This window comes from Orcinus orca, chromosome 8 (assembly GCF_937001465.1).
Source record: "Orcinus orca chromosome 8, mOrcOrc1.1, whole genome shotgun sequence".
Lineage (NCBI taxonomy): Eukaryota > Metazoa > Chordata > Mammalia > Artiodactyla > Delphinidae > Orcinus > Orcinus orca.
Window position 1 is genome coordinate 5,512,489 of NC_064566.1, and position 21,958 is coordinate 5,534,446.

A 21,958-nucleotide genomic window follows, 5' to 3' on the forward strand; every position below is an offset into this window, starting at 1 on the left:
CCTGGGTTTGGGTGAGGCAGTGGCCAGGCTTGGCCAAGGCTGACCTTCTGGTTTCAGTCTCCCTATTTAAAAAATGACCAGATAGTTTGATGTAGATGTTTGAGCTGCGTCTCTGGGCTGGGAGGCCCTAGTTGCCATTTTCACCCTGCCCTCTCACTGTGGCCAGGTGGCTCCTGTGCTCTCTGGGATCACTTTGCTACCCTACGCTGTGGTGTCATCAGGTCATTGTAATGTCCTTGGGTCTAGGACAGCTTAAAGGCCTCTGAATGTCCAGAACTCTAAAATCAGTCCCTGCCGGCTGCCTCTGCTGCAGTCTTCTCTAGCCTCCATCTTCCTTAAAAGAGGCTACCCTGTCTCCAAGCCCTCTTCACCCCAAATCTAACGGGACTGTCTCAGGCCCAGCCTCTCCTGATTTCTGCGGCCTTGGACATAACTCCCCACCCCCGGCCCTTGACTCCTAATTCCACTGTCTTCTCAACCCTTTCCCGGGGCCCCTGTTGTCCCTCCCCGACTCCCAGTCTGGCTTCTCCCAGCTGAAAGCCTGTCTGTTCCCACTGTCACCCTGATGCCACCTCCAGGACCACATTTCAGCTCCCTCTGGGACACCTTTGTGCCTGATGTCCCATGCAATCCATCAGCAGTTTCCAAACCAGATGCAGCCACATTCACCCTCTTCCCTTCCAGCCAGCTCTGCTCCCTGGCTGTCGTGACTCTGAGTGATAGCACAGGCCTCCTGCTGTGCCATTTTGGACTCCCACTTCTGTCTCGTCCCCAGGTCCCGCCCATTCCCACTGGGCCACGTTCTTCCCATCTGACCCCTTTGCATCTCTTCCTTTACCACCACCATCATTATGACATCTCTTCCCTGGACAGAATCAGTGGCCCTTCACCCGTCTCCCTGCCTCCTGTCCTTCACCTCCTTCCACACGTCCTGCCTGTGGTAACAAGCAACTTGTTCTACAGCCAGCTCTCATCATGCAGCCCCGGTCCAGAGCCTGCAAGGACTCCCCAGAGCCTATCCAGGTTCGGGCTGCATCTCCATTGCCATCTTCGTCGTGCAGTCACTAAGTGCCCCTGGGCTCTGGGGTGGGTTCAGCCTGCATTCAGGGCCTCCCAGGCCTGGCTCCTTCCCACAGTGCTCCTGCCAACCTGAGCCACTCCTGACTGCCGGGCCCTTCCCTGCATCGGAAATGCATCCCCACCTCCTCCACCCCAGTGCTGGAGGCCCAGCTGAAAAGCCATTTCCTCAGAGGCTCCGTGGAGCTGAGTCCTTGCCAGCAGAGTCCTGCACGGAGCGGGCAGCAGCGACATCACCCGTGTGGGCCTGGACGGCAGGGACTTGGGGAAAAGAAAGTTGAACAGAGCCTCTGGGTACATGAGGCCTGGTGCTGGGGTATCCCTCAGGCTCAGGCTTCAGGGACCTCTACTGGAGGCTGCACAGCAAGGCCGGAGGTAAGACCAAAGCCAGAGAAGGCGAAGGCCAGAGACTGCGGTGTGGCCCCAAGGGCAGAGGTGCTCATCTGTCCACAGGGGTGTCCTCAGCATGGGTCCTGGAGGGCCAGGTGGGCTCGGTCGGTCCAAACATGACACCAGGCACCAAAGGGCAGGCACCTCCTCCTGCTTCCCTGGCAGTGGGCGGAAGACCCCTTCTGCTCCCACAGGGTAGGAGGGGCGGAGTGGGAGCCCCTCCCCGCCCCGGGGTGCTTGGGCCTGGGCTGGCCGTGGATGCCGGCTGTGGAGGTGGAGGGGATCTGGCACCACCAAGACCCTCTCCTCAGGCCCCAGCCCCGTGGAGACTGAAAATGACCATCGGGCACAAAAGAGTCTGACACAGCCAAGGAGTCAGGCACCATTTTTTATAAAAACGCGTATATCATTTTTCACTCTTTAAAATCACATTCAAAAATCGGCAAAGAGACGCCCCGGGGGGGTGGGGTGAGTAGATGGGAGTGGAGGGCCCGCTGACGCAGCCCCGGGGGAGAGGGCGCGACACCACACACGGCAGCGACTGGCATGAGGGGGCATGCTGCGGGCGAGGTGGCGCCCTGTGGGCAGTGGCACTGACGGGACACGGGGCTCTGGAGCTGGACGGCCGGGGGCACGCACGGAGCGGCCTGGCGTGGGGAGGGCTGCCCCACCCGGCCCCCTCTCACTGTGCTGCCTGGCCAGCCCAGGCCGGCCCCCTGTGGTCCTGGGCAGAAGAGGCCCTGCCCAGCCCAGGGAAGGGGGGCTCGGGGCCAGGCGAGGCCAGCGTGGCACAATCCACAGGTGCCTTTTCTGTGGTCCCTGAGCCTGGGCGCTTGGGGTGGGAAGAAGAGGGGGCTTCGGTGAGGGCAGCAGCAGCCGCTGCCAACACCACCCTCCTGGCCAAGCCCCACGGTGTCCAGGGAAGGTGGGAACGGGGGACCCTTCCCAAGAAAGGATGCAGGAGCCTAAGTCACGCGGGAGGCCCTGGGGTCAGGGAGACAACGGGCCCCCTTGTCTACCGACTAGCTGGAGGGCAGGTCAGTGCAGGGCTGTGTCCCTGTTACAGGAGGGGCCGCGGTGGGAAAATTCAAGTAGCATCCCTGCCCTGCAGCCTCCCCTGGGCTGGGGAATGCCGGGCCACCCAGCTGGGCTGTGGGCACAGAGCTGGAGGTGGCCCAACTCCACGTGGCACCATCCCTGGGGAAGGGGCAGGAGGGCCGCTGGGGGCGGCTGCTCTCCCTGCACGGGAAGACACCAGGGGTGGGTGGCCCCTGGGGGCGGGGCCGAGGGTGGCTGGACAGTGGCTGGGTGGGCGGCAGCGGGAGCCAAGGCAAGCGGGCCCCTCCCTGGGGGCTGGGCCAGGCTGGGGCCACAGGAAATCACAATAATTACAAAATAAAACCTTTTCCGCTTGGCGGGAAAACAAATAATAAAAATTCAACAAAATAAATTAGAGGTTTATAAAAGGCGGGCGGGCAGGAGGGCGGCCGGGCGGGTGGCGGCAGCAGGTCAGAGGCCGTTGGCGCTGCCGCGCTGCACCAGCGGCACCTTGCTCAGCTCCACGACAGGCGAGCGCGGCTTGTTCTTCATCTTGGGCACCCGCTGCACCAGCTGCTGGGCCTCGCGGTAGGCGTCACGCAGCTCCTTCTTCCACTGCACCAGCTCGGGGTCGCTCTGCACACACCCCGAGGTCTGTCAGGGGGGGCCCGAAGGCCACTCTGTCCCCTCCCCCGCCCACCGCCCCGGGCCCCCACTCACGTCGCACTGCAGGACGAACTGCTTGCCGCCGCGGATCTTGAGGAGGAGGCACTTTCGCTCCTTGATCTGTGTCTCCTCCACCGACTGGATCTCCTCCATGGTCAGCAGGCTCTGCTGCAGGGCGGGGAGTGGGCGGTGAGGGCGCGGGACAGGCCCCGCCAGCCGCCAACCCCAGGGGCTCCCGGCCCCGGCCCGCTCCTTACCGGGGCCTCGCCCTCGCCCCGCCACTCGAGCCGGTTGGGGAACAGGTAGAAGTACCGCCGCTGCCACTGGGTCAGGAAGGGGTTGCCCATCTTGGACATGTAGCCGTGCATGATGCAGTCCTTGCCCAGGGCGTAGTCTGATGCAAGAGAGTAAGAGAGGGGGACTCAGCCGGGCCCGCTCCGCCCGGGTTTGAATCCTGGGTCGGCTGCTCTCTGGCTGTGACCTTGGCTGAAACCTGAGCCTGTTTCCGATCTTTAAGGTGGGCACTGGGCGCCCACAGCAGCCGCCGACCCTCACCTTCCTCGTGGCCCAGCTGCTTGTTTTTGGTTTTCTTGCGGGCCTCCAGCCGGTCCGTCTCAGCGTTGATGGTGTCGAAGACAGTCTCTGCCACCTCCTGCTGCCACCGCTCCGAGATGGTGAGGGGGAAGTTGCGGTAGAGCTCCTGGTCGCTGTCCAGTAACTTCACCGCAGGGCCAGGGAAGAGACATCCATCGGCCACAGGCCTGCCTGGCCGCAGGGCCCCAGGGCAGGGTGGTCTGGTCCAACTGCCGCCCCCAGGGATGTTTGGGGAGGAGAAGCCTGAGGCCCAACAGGCAGACGGGGCTGGCATGGGGGTCTCACAGGGCAGAGGAGGGAGGAGGATGCCAGCCGGGCTGGGCTTAGAGCTCAGGGCTGAGAGGCCAGGCAAGGCCCAGTACCTTGATTCCTTTTGTGTCCTCCTCATCAAAGGAGCCAATGTCGAAGGCGTCTGCCGCATTCACCTCCCCTCGTGGGGGCATTAGCGGGGGAGGGTACTGCAGCAGAACAGGGGCTGAGCATCAGCTCGGGGCAGGGGCTACAGAGGGCCCCACCCGGCCCCGGCCCCGGCCCCCAGGCTGTTACCTTCTGCAGGAAGACCATCTGCCAGTCCAGGGAACGGAAGAAGGGGCTCTCCTTCACTTCCTGGGCCCTGCAGGGAGAGCGGGTCATCGGGGCTTGGCACCACCCAGGCCAGGGGGCAAAGCCTGGGCTGTGGGGCAGGTGGCCCAGGTTAACTCCTGGTTCAGCCACTCTCTGGCTCTGCGACCTTGGGCAAGTCCTTTAAACCTCATCCGGTTTCCCCATCTCTAAAACGGGGAGAACAGCAGTTCCCACATCGTAGGGCTGCCGTGAGTTTTAATATTGTGAATCTTGCAACATCATGCCCAGCGCTTAGTGTATGTTTAATAAACATAAAAGGCTGCTGCCCTCATCATCTGTGTTACAAGGCCCCTCGGGAAGCTGGTCCACACCCACCTCCAGCAGCTGCACCGCAGGCAGCCCTCCCCCTGAGAACACTGGGCAGGGCTGGCCACGCCCCAGCTTGTGAACTCTTCAAAGGAGGCTGGGACCATGGACGAGGCTCCAGTGACAGGACATAGGCCTTGTCTTCTTAGGGGCACAGGCAGAGGCTTGGGCAGACTGGCCCAGCAGCCCACTGCAGAGGCCTAGACACAGCAGCGTGGACACCACCCAGGGCCCAGCAGGGATGGAAGGCCTGGGACAATGGCCCTGGTCTCAGGCACTCACCCTCGGCCCAGGCAGCCTAGCCTCCTGTTGACGTCTCTCTGTAGCAGCCCCTCCAGCAAGGAGCGGAGCTCAGGGGAAAAGGAGTCGGGCAGCTCCACAGCCTGCAGGGAGGAGTAGGGGGACGTTGGCAGAGGCCCGGGCCCCATCCCAGCTCTGGGGCTCCTGAGGCTGCTTGGGGCAGGGGCAGGAGGGTCCAGGCCCCCAGCAGAGGGAGAGCTTCCTAACTGGCCCCTAGCAGGCATCTCTGCTCTGACGACAGAGAGACGAGAGCCTACAGGGAAGGAGGCCAGAGTGGGGTTAAGCGGCTGGAGATGGCTGCTGGCGGGTGAGACCCTGATGCCCGCAGGAGACTCCAGCCTCACTGTGGCCCCCCGTGGACTCCGCCCAGCCTCCCCGGGCTGGGACCCTCCACGCACCATGGTCAATGTCATTCTGTCGATCTCATGCTTGTCTTTGGTCTTGTGCTGCCGGAAAGGGCTATGCCTGGGCAAGAAAGGCCGAAGTCCAAGGTCAGAGGACGGGAATGGGGAAACTGAGGCAGGCAGCATGGACGATCCTTGCCGGCCCGGGGAAGAGCCTGTCTCTGTCCCGCCACCCCCCACCCCCGCCCCGCTCTGGCTGGCCTGGGGAAGAGCCTGTCTCTGTCCCGCCCCCCCCACCGCCCCGGGACGGCCGCTCACCCTCGCAGCAGCTTGAAGAGCATGCAGCCCAGGGAGAACCAGTCGGCGCTGCTATCGTAGGCCACGCCCTTCTGCAGAACCTCGGGGGCCATGTACCCGTGGGTGCCCCTGTGGGAGCGAGGAGGCCATGAGTGGGTCTGGTGGAGGGTGCGGGAAGGGAGAGGGGGCTGGGGCACTCACACGCTGGCGTGGGGCTTCTTCTTGGAAAAGTCGCAGGCCAGGCCCAGGTCTGAGATGCGCACGTGGCCATGCTCGTCCAGCAGGATGTTGGCCGGCTGTGGAGGAAGCCCAGTGAGCCGTCCCCCGAGCAGCTCAGGACAGGGCCCGGCCGGGCAAGACGCCAGCTGGGGTGCTGTCTTTGCTCTAGAGGGTATGGGTGTCCAGGGACAGGGCCCTGGGTCGGGGGCGCGCAGGCGAGGAGCCGGGCCGGGCCTGTCTTGGGAACGGGGGCAGCCCGTGCTGGGAGGAGGGCGGGGCGCCTCACCTTCAGGTCCCGGTAGACGACAAAGCGGTTGTGCATGTGCTCCAGGCCCAGGATGATCTCGGCCGCGTAGAAGCGCATGTCGGCCTCAGAGAAGACCCCGTGCTGGGACAGGTGGTAGTGCAGGTCCCCGCCTGAGGGAAGCAGCCGAGCAGGGGGGTGCTCAGCTCCCACCCCGGCCCCCAGCCCCGAGGTCCACCTGGGGCCAGGCCGGGCACTCACCGTTCATGAGATCCAGGATGAAGCTGAGCTTGTCTGGCGTGTGGAACGCGTACGACATGCAGACGATGAACGGGCAGTCCTAGGAAGGGGTGGAAGAGGAGGTCAGCAGAAGCTGTGCCAGGTTCGGAGCCAAAGGCTGAGCTGGTGGCCAGCTGCCCGCTCACCCCGGTGCTGACGAGGGAGAGCATGATGCGCTCGTTCAGGGCCAGTGTCTCCCCTTGCTTCATCTTGATGCGCTTCTTGTCCAGACACTTCATGGCATACCTGCAGGGGAGGGGCTGGTTGGTCAGGCGGTCTGCTGGCACCTGCAGTGCAGGGCCCCAGGGGTGAGGTGGGGTGGGCCGTCCTCAGGGCCCTTGTGGGGAAGACTAGACACCACGACAAGCGTATGACACACAGAGACAGAGAGAGGGCAGAAGTGCTGGTGGGCTGGGGCTCCAGGGGCCACGGCAGGTAACAGAGCAAGAACCGTGTGTGGCCCTCTGCGGACACCTGCCCATTCAGGGCACCCCTCCGTGGCCCTCCTCTCCCTCAGGCATGCCACCAAGTGCTCACATCTTGCCCGTGTCGGCCTTCCGGCACCCGTAGACCTCGCCGAAGCCCCCTCGCCCGATGATACGGTGCACGCTGAAGTCGTTCATGGTCAGCTGCGGGGACGGCAGCAACGGGGTCACTGCAGGATGCCTGGGCCCCGCCCTGGGGCCACCGTCGCCATGTGCTTCCCTGCCTTGAGCTGTCCCCGCTGGGCTCCTGCACCAACCCCACAGCCAGCCCCTGGGCGTTGAAGGGTCGACTCCCCTGGCCTCCCCGGCCCTGGCCCAGCCCTGGGGCCCGGGTCCCTGGGGAGGGGCAGCAGGGAGGGGGCTCTCCACGCCCACCCAGCCCACTCACATGGATGTTGAGCTCCACATTCTTCCACTGGCAAAATCGTGTGAATTTATCGCTGCGAGAGAAGAAACCAGGCTCAGTTGAGCCTTAGAAAGTGAGTGAAATGATGCTGGGGTGAGCCGGCCTCACCCACTACCATCCCCTGGACTCCCGAGCCGCAGTGCCCTCTTCTGGGGTTGCCCAGGAAGACTGCCAGCCCGAGCTGCCCCCAGCCCCCACAATGCTGGCGCTGCTGTCTGTCTGTGGGTTCCTGCTGGGATGAGATAAGCTTAGAGGTGAGGTCTTCCAGTCTGACCCCGACTTCCTGCTACCACATCCACAACAATGCTCACCCCATCCCTGCTTGCATACTTCCAGGGACACACCACTCATTCCCTGTGAAGCCCCCACTCCACGACTAAGCAGCTGGGACATTAAGAAAGCTGTTCCCTGCGTGGAGCTGAAATCTCCCTACAACTCCCATGCACCGTGAAGGCCACACTGGGCAGCGGGGTGGCAGTGTGTCCTCTCGGGCCCATCCCTACCACCAGCCTGATGCTTCTCAACCCCGACGGGCCCAGCAAGGGGCTAGACAGTCCATGGGAGGGAAGATGCGTGGGTGGTCCCTCGCTCCCTTTCGACCCTCCCTGGACAGGCTTGGAGGTGCCTGGTGCTGGGAAGGGTGGGGCGGGAGTGTCGGGGAGTGTCGGGGAGGTGACGACCTCTTAGGAGCCCCCGCGCTGGCGTGTAGACAGCCCCAGGGGCCCGCGCGTTGGGGACTAAAGCAGGCTGGCTTCTCTCCTCCGCGCCATCCACGCCCCTTCTCAGAGCGGCCCTTCCCCACCTTCTGCTGCCGCTCACAGCCCGCTCTCACCTCTCAATGAATTTCTGGAACACATCTCCTCGGAGGTTCTGACAGATCTCTTCGATGTATGGCTACAGGAGGAAGCGGGAGGTTGGTGGCTGAGCCAGAGTGGGAGCTGACCAGGCTCTGGGACCTGTGCTGCCCAAGGGGGACCCCGGCCGGGCTGGGCAGCAGCGGGGAAAAGGCCAGCACACACCTGGAAGAGATCCGGAGGCACCTGCTTCTTCGCCAGATGGCCCTGGACGTGCTCGATGGCGCTTTTCGAGAAGGGCTGGGGAAGACAGAGGTGTGTTCGTTCTCCACGGGGCCACCCCTCCCGTCCCCACGCCCCTGCCAGCACGCGGGCCTGGGCACTCACGTGTGAGCAGGCCAGCAGCTCCTTCATGATGTACGTGTCAAAGATCTCCCGGCTGCAGGCCAGGCGCTCCTCCTCTGTCTCCAGCTTCTCGTATTTCTTGATCTAGAGGACAAGATCCCCACAGGTGAGCTTTGGCCCAGCGGGGCGCGGGGGTGTCTTACAGATTCAGCGAAAGCAGCCCCAGCCCTGCCCCTTTCTCCATGCGCAGCAGGGCCAGGCTAGCCCAGCCTCACCCCCTCGTAGAACTCCACCAAGGGCTTGGCCTCCTCCAGGTGCTTCAGGCAGAAGTCTCGGAAGAGCAGGTACCCTGAAAGCAAGCATCGTGCATCACGCCGAGCCACACACCCCGCAGAGCCCTGCCCATCATGGAGGGTGGGGTGGGCTTGGGGCTTCCTGGGCAGAACTGGCCGAGGAGGTGGCAGAGGTGATCTCTGCCCCAGGCAGAGGCTGGGCAAGGTGGCCTCGGAGGCTGTCGCCAACCAAAGATTCTTGGATTCGGGGTCGGGGCGCCTGCATCTCTACCCCTCTCAGAATCTGCTTCCTCAGATGATGGCTAGAAAGTGACAGGTGCCCTGGTGAGGCAGAGGTGGAGAGTAGACTCTGGCGCCCGGGTCCCCCACCCTCTCACTGCAGTCTGGGGCCTGTAGCTCCTCAAGGAGGGCGACACACCCACCGGTCAGGCTGTGCAGGGTCAGTGAGGTCCACCCAGCCCAGGCCAGGGCTGCTGCGTGGGGGCAGGAAGGCAGCCTCCGGGTGGGGGCGGGGGGGTGTCCCTCTCCCTGGGCCTTACACCCCCCTCTGTCATCTGGCTGATTTTCACAGCAGCCATGAGAAACAGGCAGACAGGGAGGGCAGGTCCAGCTGGGGAAACCGAGGCTCAGGGAGACCTGTCAGGCAGGCGGTGTGCGGCAGCATGGGTAGAACTCAGGGCCCTTCTGTCCAGTGGCAGGTCCTGGGAAGGACAGGCCAGAGAGTGTGGCCTTGGTGCAGGGGGCCTCACAGGGCATGGGCCTCTGGGGAAGGGAAGAGGTGAGACGGGCTGCAGGAAGGGCTCACGGGAGACCTTGCGTGGGCTAGGCCTCATCCTCCCCAGGGACGGGGGCCGGAAGCCTGGCCCCAGAGCAGCCCTGGAGGGCAAAGCAGAAGGAAGGGTGGTCTCTACTCCCTCCAGCCCAACACGCGTGACCAGGCTCGAGCTGGGTGACTTTCCACACCTCTTGGGGGCACCGTCCCCACTGCCTGGGCACCTCCACCTCTGCCAGAGCTCACGGCCAGCACTTCTGGTAAGGGCAGACTGGCCTTTCGAGAGTGTGCCTTTAGTAACTTGTGACCAGGGCTTCCCATGGGCCAGGGGCTTTCACTGCCACCGCCTCACCTGGCCCTCCAACAGTCTTCGGCAGCGGGGCTCCTGAGTCCTAGCTCCCAGGTGAGACTCAGAGAGGTGAAGCAATGTGCCAGGTCACACAGCACAGGCAGGGGACCCACACGGCATGCTTCCCCGACACACTGACTCGCTAAGCCTGACCTCCAACGCCCCGATCCTGCCAGGCCGGGCCACTCCCATTTCAGAGCCGGAGCTGTGTGTGGCCGGAGCCTGCTTCCCTGTGCCCCGCCTCACCCTTCCCTGTGTGCCAGGTCCGTGGGGTGGACCCACGAAGCCTCTAAGACACGGGCACTGAGGACGAGGAACGGAGGGGCCGGCCAAAGCAGGCTGCTCACAAAGAGGGCCCGTGGGGGTGGCGGGGGGGGGGGGGGCGACCACAGCCTGGCGGGCGCCACAGGAAGGGCCCCGCCCCTTCCTGTCAGTTCTACCAACGGCCCCGAGCAGCTGTGCCTGCACCAAGGGGAAGCTGCAACTCTCAAAAACAAACCCCAAAGGAGGAACTTCCCTGGCGGCCCTGGGAGACTGCTGGCCCCGCCCCTTCAGGGGGCTCCGGGGCTGACGGCCAGGGGCTGGGAGGGCACTACGTCACCGCCCTGCCTGCTGTCACCGGGGGAGGCGGGGGGCTCGCTGGCTGCCCTGCCCCCTGCCCCGGTGGTTGGGAGGCCAAACCTCCTGGGAGAGGGGAGCACAGCCCAGTCGGCTGGGATGGGGGCAGGAAGGCGGCCCCGGCGTCATCCTGCCCACACCCCCCCAGGCCTGGGCAGCAGGACAAGTGGCAGAAGCCCCAGGGCCGGCAGAGCCCCCACCGTACTCACCCAGCTTCTGGGAGAAGACCTTCTCAAAGGTCACCTCGCCCCGGTCCTCCAGGTACTTCTGCATGACGCTGCGGATGCTGAAAGACACAGGGGCCGGGGTGACCTGGAGCCCCCAAGGCTCCTGTCAGCCCTGCTGGCCCTGCTTCCCTGGAAGGTCGCTGCTTCCTCTCCCAGAATCCAGAGTGGAGGGCACTGCTGGTGGGTGTCATCGCTCCCTCCAAGAAGGCAGCCACCCCTGTTGGACCTGACCGTGGCCACACCAGAGGGACCTGAGCAATGCTGTGCCTGCCTACCAAGGCTCTGTCCCCCACAGCTAGGGTGACCAGCAGGTGGCTGCTCAGAAGCCTGGTCCCAGCGCTGCCTTGTCTGGCTTTAGGAACTTGGCCAAACCTCAAAAGCCAGGACTCACCCATCAGCAAATGATGGGTCACGAAAATATGGCCCATCCCGACAATGGGATACTACTTGGCCAGGAAATGGAGTGAAGTGCTGGTGTGCGTGTGCGCACGGTATGGATAAACCTAAGAGGATTCTGCTACGTGAACGGACAGTCACAAAAGGCCACATGTTATATGATTCCATTTATACCACCTGTCCAGAACAGGCAAGTCTACAGACAGAAAGCAGGCTAGTGAGTGTCAGGCTGGAGAAGAAAAGGGGAATAACTTCTAATGGGCACAGGGTTTCTTTATAAGGTGATGGAAATGTTCTGGAATCAGGCAGTGGTGAAGGTTGCACAACACAGTAAATGTGTTGAATTGTACACTTTAACATGATGAATTTTATGTTACGTGAATTATATCTCAATATTGAAAAAGAAAAGCCAGGCCTCAGCTCCTGTGTCCCTGATACCCGAAGTAAAACCCCCTGCCCCTGGGTCGCCTGGGAGGGCAGCAGAGCAGAGGCCACTGTTGTGACCACGGAAGCCCAAGCCCACACTCCCCGCCCCCGGCTATCTCCCCCCACTGCCGAGTGCTGTCTGGGAAAGCCACACCTGGCCACGCTTCACGCCTCAGTCACCTCTTGCTGTCCCTTCCTCTCCTTTCCTGGGCCACCTGCAGTCCCACCCTGCCAACCAGCTGTGGTCCCATTTGGACCTCACTAGCCTGGGTTCCAGCTGCCCATACGGAGGGCCGTGCTGGGCAGTCACACCTGAGCCTGTACGATGCTCACAGGCCTCAGGATACGTGGGGCTGCCAGCAGGCCACGGATGAAGAGGACTCTGTGTGCCCACCTCTCTGTATCCCCGTACCCCTGTTGGAGCCCAGCACAGGGTCCTGCTGCCCATCACCTAGTGGAAGGTGCCATGCAACCCTGCCCCCCCCAGGCAGGCCCTCCCAGTCCTGCACTGGTGGTTCTGTGACATTAGACAGCATGAGACAAAGCCTGAGTGGGGCCCTGTCATCTGGAGGAGACTCAGACAGGAAAGAATGTTCTGGGTCATTGGGAGAGGCCGTGTGGAGAAGGCAGAACCTCACTGGGTTCCTCAAATGCAAACAGGATGTCACAGGTGACAAAGTCCAGGGCAGGTGGGTGGGCATGGGGGCAGGCAGGGAAGACCCAGCCAGGGATGAGCCACGGGGCAGGGCGGAGGCTCAGCAGACAACACTTGGGAAGCTCGGTCCAGGGCGGTGGGTGAGCGGGCAGACTCTGCTGGGGGTAGGTACCACAGGAGGAAGCCCAGGTAGCTGATGACACTGGGCCAGGAAGGAGGGGAAGAAACAAGGTGGGGTAGGAGCAGGCTCGTCTGTTGGATGGATGGATGGAAGGACAGAAGAAGAGCTGACGAGGCCAGCTGGGGGTCTTGAGGCCCCGGGCCCCATCAGAGAGGGGGCCTGAGGAGAGAAGGCTCCAGGCAGGGCCAGTGCAGCCAGCAGACGCCGCCCAACCCCTGGCCTGGGCTCGCAGGTGGGGCGACTCCTGCCCTGTCCTGCTCAGCACTTTCCTTCTCAGGTGGTCTGGGTGGAGGCCCAGGCCCTCCCGGGCCCTCGTCCGCATTCGGGCCACGCAAGACAACATGGGAGCGTGCAGAGCCGGCGTGAGCAGTCCTGGAGCTGTGACCCCTCCCCCCAGACGCTCAGAGATGCCGTGACCTCCTCCGAAAACTGTCTCCAACAGGAAGAAGGGTGCCGATGACCTGGACAGCCCTCCTGTGTCGCCATCCTGTGACTCCAGCCGACAAGGGAAGAGCCCCAGCTGAGGGCCAACGGCCCAGTGGCCCTGAACTACCATGTCAGAGCCGGTTCCCTCCCAGAAAGTGAGGACGCCCTCCACAACCACAGGGACTCCAAGGCCGGGACGTGGCCCTCAGCCACGCTGGCACACTCTCCCCTCCTGGGGGCCACACACCTGCTCACGTCCACCAGCCACCGTCAAGGACACATCTCCCTGGCCCCGTGGGACTCCCAGGGACTCAGGAGGTGAGACCAGCCCCCAAGTCCCTCATGCACTTCACACACATCAAAAGCTAAAAAATCTGTGACACTGAGCAAGACACAGCCCCCACCCTGGGGCCTGCGGACTGGAGACAGGGAGCCCAGGGAGTCTGTGGGGCGCATTCTGCGCCGGTATCTCAGGGCTCCCAGCTCTGCGAGGGACAGCTTGGGGCCTCCCGTTCGGACAGGGAAACAGGCCGGGGGGTGTGCTGGGTGAAGCACAGCGGGGTGGGCCCAGTCCAAGGTAGCGAAGGCTTGGCAGGGTCACGAGACCAGGCAGCCGGGAGGTAGGGGTGTGGAGCCCGGGGACCCTGCGAGGGCCAGATTTCTCCTGGGAGGTGGACAAAGCAATAAAGAGGGAAGAAATATCACAAGATGTCGATCTTCCATGGGGCTGGATAGTCAGAGGGAACGTCCAGACAGGCAGATGCAGGTGACAGGCAGGGTGACTCCGGCCTGTCAGATGACCCTACGGGGCAGCTGGGCATAGCCCCTGCAGTAGTCACTGGGAAGCCCCTGCCCCTGAACCAGCAAGACTGGCGCCAGCTCAGCCAAGGCGGCGCGATGGGAATGCCCAGCCCAGAGCAGTGCCGCCACTTCCCGCCGCGGGCTCGTGGGCTGGACGTGCAAAGGCCGGGAAACACGCTCGCAGAGGGCCTGCCCGCGAGAGAGCGGAGCCGCCAGCTCCTCTCCAGGCATGGCACCCGGCGCGGGCCTTCTGCCCTCCTGGGGGCTCTGCCACCGGCTCGGCCCAGGGCGCGGAGGAAAGGCCCGGGCTCCGCGCTGCTCAGTGGCCAGACCCTGCCTCCCTCGGAAGGCTGCACAGGGTGGATGGCCACAGCATTCTTCCCAGCCCGCAGCACTTCCACTTTCTTCCTTAAAAAGAAAAAATGTTTTCTAAATAAAATAAACACACACCCCCAACCAAACACGAGGTCAGACTCGGCGGAGTCCTTGAAGGAGAGGCCCCCAAGGCTGCAACGTTAGGGTTTCCTGTCCATTCCCACAGGGCTGGAGCCCAGGGAGCTGGCAGGTTAGACAAGTGTGTTATGGGGGATGCTCCCGCCAGGGTGGCAAGTACAGGCTGGCACAGGAGGCGGTGGCGGCCTCCTGGGCTGGGTCACCTTCATCTCCTACCCCCTCTCCCTGATACTGGCGGAGTCTGAGTGGCGAAGGCCCCAGAGCAGCATTCCTGTCCCCGCCCAGGTCAACAACTCTGATATCCAGGAGCACGTGGTCCCCAGATGGACTCCAGGTTGTCCAGAGAGCCCAGTATCTGCACCCTCCCCGCCCCAGCCCCACCCCCAGCCCCCGAAGGACCCAGCCCCTCCAGGGAACGGCCTCAGTGGCCTTAGTTGCTGCAGTCGGACCGGTACCCAGGCCTGGGCTCCAAATGGCCCTCCCCACCTCCCTCCCTGAGGCCAGGCCAAGTCACAGACTTTAAATGTCCAGTTTCCCCACTTGTAAAATGAGGATGTCAACAAATGCTGAATTGCCAACACTGAGCTGGCCACTGAAAAAGGTGGAGAGGACACAGCAAGAGAACGCAGCCCTGCTGCGAGGGCCGTCAGCTCCCTCCCTCTCCTGAAGGGAGCCCTCCTGCTGGAACCCCCAGCAAGCGCCTCCTTCTGGAATGTGACCAGAAGCCACCCGGTCTTGCTGGGGTCTCAGCCCCACACCTGCTGTGTCCTCAGAGGGTGGGGCTCTGACTGGCAAGCCTGCCCCGCGGCTGGGCCCATGAGCACCCCACCCCCGAACCTGAGCCTGAGCGGCTGCCACTCCACTCTGCTCACAGACCAGCCTCAGGCACTCGTGCCGCACAGTCTGGGGGCCCCAGTGGGCAGAGCCCGATACCTGCCCTGCCAAAGGAGCAAGGGCCCCCTGGCAGGAGCTGCCCGGCCCCGCTGCCCGACAGCCAGGGTTGCTCACTCTGGCTCCAGCTGCTCTGAGGAGCAGGCCCAGCCTGACACCAGGGGAGAGAGCACTTCCGCCCTCCCAGCCCAGAGCGCAGGCTGGGGTGATGGGACGGCAGGGAGGGGGTTAGGGCTGAAGGGGAGGACTTCCGGCACCTTCCGGCACCACATGGTTCAAAGGGAAAGCTAAGTCCTTCACTCTGTGGTACACGGGCCTCACAGATGACACCCACTCAGGGTCACAAACCGTAGCTTGTATGGACCGGGAGGGACCGCAGGGTCAGAAGCAAACACACTCATCTTGATGGTGAGGAAATCAAGGCCAGAAGAAGCTGAGTAGCTCACCCTGAGTCCCAACCAAGTTAGCGGCAAGAAAATGTCCAGCCCTCCCTGAGAAAGGGCCTCCCACCAGGCAAGGGCCTAGCCCAGCCTCTGCCGGAGAGCTGGGTGCAGAGTCCCAGGGGACCCCGGACTCTTGCCCTGCCCGCCTTGCCCTCCACCCACTGCCAGTGGCTGCGGGAGCCCATCAGGCTGGGGGCAGCCTTGGCCGGCACCTGGCCGGCCAAGGGCCATGGCTCCTGTGCTCCCGTGTGACAGGAATGCCAGAACCACGAAACCGAGGACGGTGCAAGCTGGCCCGGGGACTCCGGGCCTGGCGGGCATGGTGCAGCCACGCCGGGAACCGTCACGCTCTGGGAGGCGACGGCGGTTAAGCCAGCAGATCAGAGGCTGCAGCCGTGGCTGGGACGCTCCTCCGTGGCATTTCCAGGAAACCTGGCACCGAGGTGGCAGCAGCATGAGGAAGTCCCCTGGGGCTTCTTATTAATATTTCTCAATGACTCTCCTTGGGGCTGACAACATCCTCTGAGCTCGAGGACAGGGCCACACATCAAATGGGGAAGACCAACCCAAACGGCCAACTCTGGAGCAAGTCCTGGGCCAGAGAAGAGAAAATGACAGCACGGGGCACCACACACGAGCCCACCACGAGTGTCCGCAGCGACCCAGGTTCCCCAGGGCACGGTGGCCACAAAGTGACAGCTTGCAGGATGTGCGGGAAAAGGCACTCCGGCGGCCTTGTCACACATCACGACCTCTACACCCCGCAATTCACTGCTGCCATCACCTCAGAACAGCTTCCAGGGCTCCCTGCCCTGCAGCTCCCAGAAAGGGGGCCATCCCCGACCCCAAACCCAGAATGGCCTCCAGAGTCAGAGAACCTCCCGCTCAGAGAACAGAGCTGCTAACACATTCACACCTGAAAACCCACTTCTGAAACCCCGCTCTTTGGCCCGCGGAGACACTACCCTCCCTGTCAGCAGCGATGCAGAGAGGGCAGGTTATTGTTTTAGAAAAAGCTGCAGCCAAACGCCTCATTTTTCCTGTTTGAAACAGGTTAGTGAGAACTCGAGTGTGACTCTGTCTTATGTGTCCAGCAGAGGACACTGGCCCCTCGGGGCCACAGGAACAAAGGGCAGGTGTGCTGGAGGCTGTGCGCTCCTCAAAGACTCTCACGTGCTCGTGGCTTCTGCTGTCTGTTCTGAGGCGGGAGCGTGGTATCCTGGAAGCACCAGCCGTGTGCACGCAGACCCACCCCACCGGCCCCCAGGTGCTCGGCCCCCCTGCAGAGCCTCCCTGGGTGCCCGGGGCAGGCAGGAAACACCGCTGCAGAGCCTGCCTACACCTGATGTCACCGGGAGTTTACTACTAGGAATTAATCGTGCATTAATAGGACACGTTTTTCCCGGGTTGACAGAGCCCAGATTCCCCGACACGGATTCCAACCTGTCATGCTCACGCGCCCTTCAAATCCTTTTACTGAGGGAACAGCAGGCGGGCGAGCAACTTAATGGCAAAAATGTGAAACCCCATGATCTGGAAAGGAGAACAGATGGGAAAAGATGTCCCGGAGACCCATTCCTGGGGAACGCGGGGGCTTCAAAGGCCCAGAGGGAATGACTGCCCAAAAGAGGATCTTGTTTTGTGGGGGGAGGCGGGGGCGGAGAACGCTGCTACTGGAGTGGAAAGTTCTGGGTAAGGGATAAAGGCTGAAAACAGCAGGGTTTCTCCTGGTGATGCAGAACTGGAAGGAGAACGAAGGGAGAAAACCACTCCCTGCACCTCTTCCCGCTCCACAAATCAAGGGCAGGAAGTCCTGGGAGCAAAGAGTTAACAGGAATGAAGAAGCAGCGGAGGAAGAGCTGCGGGTCTGGGAGACGGGGAAGCCAGAAAAGGGCAGGAAGGAGGAAATCCACGGTGGGGGAGGGACCAGGAAAGGAAGAGCCGAGAGAATGGGAGGCTGCAAGAGGCACCGGGCTCTGACATCTGCCGCTGGGGCTGCCACTGTCACCAGGGAAGGCAGGGACATCTCCTGGGACCGCCCAGGCCGGTCTCCTCCGCCAGGAGCCCAGAGATTAATTACACGAGGCCTCCGTGGTCACATGAAGCAAATGACGCTAATTGCAGGACTGCTGCCGCTGCCGGGAAAGCGAGACAGCGGCTCCTTCAGGGAGAGGCCCAGACCACAGACCCCGAGGGCCGAAGGAGCGGAGAGGTCACCGGTGAAGGGCAGCCCCTCGTTTTACCGAGGTGGAAACAGAGGCAGGCTGGGCCAGCATGAGGGACGTGCTGGTGCCCATGTGAGCTGGGACTGCGGTGGGATTAGAAGCCGGTCTCCTGATTCCAGCTGCACTGCTGCCTCCCTCCATGAGAAGTGCGAGAAATGGGTCTGTTTCCTCGGGTTCTATAGGGTGACAGAAGGGAAAGCCCGCGTGCCAACTGAGTGGCACTGTGCCCAACAGCTCCTGTTCCGCAGCGCTCAGAAGTCAGAGCTGTGATGGCAGCTCCAGCTCCCGGCCAAGCCACAACCTGGGCACCAGCCACAGGGAGGCTGCCAAGAGGGACCACCCCACGATGGGAACGGCTCCAAATGGCACCTTGTCATAGACAAACCGCGGCCTTCGTCCCTGGCCCTGACCCCAGGCGTGGAGCCATCTCCTCCGTGCACTAGCTCTGCCACAGCAGCTCAGCTCTGTCCCAGCCGGCGGCGAGGGGCTGGGCCTTGATGGTGCCGGGGGCTGCCCTTGTGCTTCCGGGCCAGGGGTGCCAGCTGCCACATTCCACAAAACAAGGACCGGGCTGAGAGCAGAGGTACAGAGGGGTGTGTGGAAGAAATGATGCATAGCAGGAGTCCAGAGACCCCAAGTTCAAGTGCCACCTCGCCTCTGGGACCAAGTCTCTTCCCCTCTCCCAGCCTCAGTTGCTTCAACTATTAAGTGGGAAAATACCACCTGCCATGCCTGTTTCCCACAGTCGTGAAAAGGATAAAATGGAGTAAAAAGCACTTTGCAAACTAGGAAGTGCCAGGCAGACGTAAGATACAGTCATAATGATCTTCAGGGCAGGAGACATCTGACACAGGGGGTGGGCGAAACATAAAGCAAAGAGTGGCATATCCTCTGAGGCGGGAGGCCTGGATTCCTAGGCCCTTCCCCAGCCTCAGGTCACTAACAGTCACTGCTCCTCTAGTCCATCTCACAGGTGTGGGCAATCTGCCCAATGCGGTGCCGCCAGACGGTGACCCTACCTGAGAGCCCATGACATCTGGCTCTCGGTCTCCTGCTGTGTTCCCCTAAAACTCACAGCTCACCTGGTTTCAGACACTATACACAGTCCTGATGTTTCTTGAGCAACTACTACATGCAAGGCATGGCCTTGCCAACCTCACAGGTTAGTTTTTGGATCGACTGAGATGACAAAGGTCAAAAATAAATAATTATAATTTCCACCATTACTCCTATCACCACCATCAATATCACGGATGTAAAGGGAACAGGAAAAGAGGAACATCTTGTTGCTCACGGTTCTAACACCTGCAGAGCCAACCCAAGGCGGGGCCCCATCAGGAGCAATGCATTCTGGGGCGAGATTACCCAAACAGAGAGAGTTCCAGAAAAGGCCCCGCCTCATACTTTGCAGAAGTCCAACCTGCCAGAGGGTCTCGAGGCCAAGGCCACCAAGGAGAGCCGCTGTGAGACCCAGAGGGTGACTCCCCCATTTCCTCCCTCGTGGCTTTGTCATTTCTGAACTCATTTCTGTTCTAACTGTCTCCGCTCCCTGGACAGCCCGCAGCTGACAGTCAGTCTGGTTCCCGTTTTGAGAAATCTGATTGCAAATGTCTTAGAAAAAAAGGGCCCTAACGGCCTTTTCAAAACGCAGGCCAATTTTCCTCTCCCAGGCCTGGTGTTTAGTCAATCTGAAACCCAGAGAACGGGTCACAGAGGAGGGCACCAGAGACGTGGGCACCGTACCCCCTCCCCACCGCCGCAGCCTTGGGCCCTGCTTCAAACTCAGGATGCCACAGAGTCACAGTCCTTATTTCACACCATCCACATTTCACAGATGAGAAAACCGAGGCCCAGAAATGGGAAGGGACTTGCCCAAAGTCACATGATAAGACCAGGAGAGCTAGGACGGGCCCAGGCTCCTGGGCTGGCAGGGCACCAGCATGGCAACTCTTAGGCAGGGATGGAGGAGCTTCTGGGGCTGGCCTCACCACGCAGCATGAGAGATCGTGGTGGGCACATGGCTCCTGTAGATGCAGAATGGCCAGGCCCCCCTGGCTCAGGCCACAGTGGTGGACACAGTGTGGAACCAGAAGCCGGAAGCCCCGATCTGGTGGCCAGCCACCACCCTGGATGCCGGTGACACTGGGCAGGCCACTCACCTCTGGGCCTTCAGCTTCCCCACCTGTTCCATGGGGACAAAACCACACCTGACCTACCCGCCCATGGGCTGCTGTGAGGCTCAGGCAATGGGAAAATACTCTAGAAGCCGTAAAATGCTGGACAGCCTCAGCTATTGTCCGTATCCTGTCCACTCCTGTGCCCAAATCCTGAACAGATGAAACTTGGATATCAGGTGCAATGGTATCAGTTACCTCACAGAAAGGTGGCAGCTGTGGTCCAGCTGCTGCAGGGGTGCTGGGACGTCCCCTGGCAAACAGTACCCACGGGGCACCACAGGCGGGCCTCACCAGAGGAGGGATTCGAGGGGAGAGGGACTGAGGGATGTGGCGCACACCATACCCTGATCCCCACGCTACCCCGGCCCCCAAAGCACTCTCAATCCCCACCCCAGGCCGGTGACCCGCCAGAAGAATGGGGAAGATCCGGGAAGACTTGTCTGCCCCAAACCTCACAGAAGTGTCCACCCGAGGGGGACCAGGGGCGGGGGGGGGGTGTGGAACCCCAAGGCGGGGATGCCGAGAGTAGGGGCGGCGAAAGGATGGGCGATATAGTCAGGCCAGGTAGATGGGCAGGCAGAGGAGGGGACTCCACGGGACCCGGGGCCACCCGGAGGAGGAAAAAGGGGAGCACGGAGGCTCTGGGGGAGAAGGCAAGGGCGAGGGGCTGACGGAGAAGGGGGCCAGGCGGAGTGTGTGAAGGGAAAGGCAGCAGAGTAGGGCAGGGGCACTGAGCGGGTCGGGGAGCCAGTGCAACTGGAAAGCCCCGGCGTTGGGGTGCTCCGGGTTCAGGTGCACAGGGCCTGGGGCGCAGGGGTCCGGTCAGGGCTGCGGGACGCGGAGAGCTGGCGGGGCAGAGGGGGTCTCGGGGCCAGTGCCCGGGTGGTCTGGGGCTGCGGGGTCGGGGCTCGGGGAGCGGGGCCGAGGGGCCGGCGGGCCGGGGCCGGCGCCCGCCTCACCTGGGCTCGGGCAGCAGAATCTTCTTGCTGGCGCGCGCGGCCGGCGTGGCCTTGCTCTTCTCCATGGCCATCAGGTAGCTCACATCGGCCAGCACCGCCTCCAGGTCCGCCATCTTGGCGGCGGCGGCGGCCTCTCCCGCCGCTCGGCTCCGCTCCGCTCGGCGCGCTCGGCCCGGCCCGGCCGCTCCGTCGGCCTCGGGCGCCGCCGCCTGCCTGGCCCCGCTGGGCGCCCGCGGCTCCGCTCGCCGCGGCTCACAGGCGGCGCCGCCCCATGGCGCCGGCTCAGGCCCGGCCCGGCTCGCTCGGCTCCCGCCGGGACTGCAGTCGGGCCGCCGCCGCCGCCGCCGCCGCCGCCGTCGCCGCCGCCGCCACCGCCGCCGCCGCCGCCGCCACCGCCGCCGCCCGCGCCCCGGAGCCGCCGCCGCCTCCGACCCCGCCTGCCGCGCACAGCGCCAGCGAGCCCGCGAGGGGCCGGGCAGGCGGGCGGGCGGGCGGGCGGCGGCGCCCCCTGGAGGCCGCGCGGGCTGGACCGAGCCTGACCCCCGCGGCACCAAGACCCCGCCTCAGCCCCCAACCAGGTCCTCCGCTCTCTGACCCCGACCCCCAGCCATGACTCTGACCTCAGACTTGGAACACGACAGGGACCCTGGCCAGAAGAAGACCCTAGACCCAGACCTTGACCACAGCTCAGATCACAACTCGGATCCCAGGCTCCAAGACAGACCATGGCTGTGACCCCAGACTGCCATTGCAGAACGTGATCCCAGGGACTTGGATCTCCGACTGTAGCTATAACCCCTGACCCCTGACCTTGGACAGAGTCGGAAACCTGACGCCAGACCCGGATAACATTCCTGACCCCAGACTCCAAACAGGACCCCAGACCTAGACCTTGGACCACCACCTCAGACTCTGACCATGACCTCAGATCACCACCCTGGGCCCAACCCCCTTCAAACCCAGATCCTGACACTGACCCCCGACCTGCAACAGGACCCCAGATCCAGATTTTGGACCATGACCTCACTGATCCCAACCACAGACCACCACCTTGATCCCATCTTGGTTACTGACCCCAACCTTGATTCCACCCCCAGACTCAGACCACTATCATGACTCCAAACCCTGGACTTAGGGGCAGGGCCCAGACCTGGGCTTGGACCATCAATCCCAGACCAGGGTTCTAGACCCAACACCAAAAACTCTGGACACGGACCCAGGACCAGGACATCCAACCGGGACCCAGACTGGACCTAGA

General features: G+C 62.9%; 1 protein-coding gene across 1 annotated transcript; it reads right to left on the bottom strand.

The window, feature by feature from the left end:
• Window positions 1-1,842: 1,842 nt before the first annotated feature.
• On the bottom strand, window positions 1,843-20,836 carry GRK2 (G protein-coupled receptor kinase 2). The gene is made up of 21 exons (XM_004277999.4): window positions 20,701-20,836; window positions 10,650-10,726; window positions 8,684-8,757; window positions 8,451-8,552; window positions 8,289-8,363; window positions 8,102-8,163; window positions 7,252-7,303; window positions 6,916-7,007; window positions 6,525-6,624; window positions 6,361-6,439; window positions 6,142-6,272; window positions 5,838-5,932; window positions 5,658-5,765; window positions 5,394-5,460; window positions 4,978-5,078; window positions 4,312-4,378; window positions 4,128-4,223; window positions 3,727-3,889; window positions 3,429-3,565; window positions 3,226-3,339; window positions 1,843-3,141 (listed from the first exon to the last, which is right to left on the bottom strand). The coding sequence occupies exons 1-21, from the start codon at window positions 20,811-20,813 to the stop codon at window positions 2,977-2,979; spliced, it is 2,070 nt and encodes a 689-aa protein (XP_004278047.1). The 5' UTR covers window positions 20,814-20,836; the 3' UTR covers window positions 1,843-2,976.
• Window positions 20,837-21,958: the final 1,122 nt, after the last annotated feature.

What these genes read in the sequence shown, in the direction of transcription:
- GRK2 (XM_004277999.4), bottom strand. Translation starts at nt 20,813, where the DNA reads ATGGCGGACCTGGAGGCGGTGCTGGCCGATGTGAGCTACCTGATGGCC. An exon ending in AGGACACAAAAGGAATCAAG is followed by an intron (nt 3,890 to 4,127) that starts GTACTGGGCCTT and finishes CCTGCGGTGAAG; the next exon opens with TTACTGGACAGCGACCAGGA. An exon ending in GGGGCGAGGGCGAGGCCCCG is followed by an intron (nt 3,340 to 3,428) that starts GTAAGGAGCGGG and finishes CCCGCCCTGCAG; the next exon opens with CAGAGCCTGCTGACCATGGA.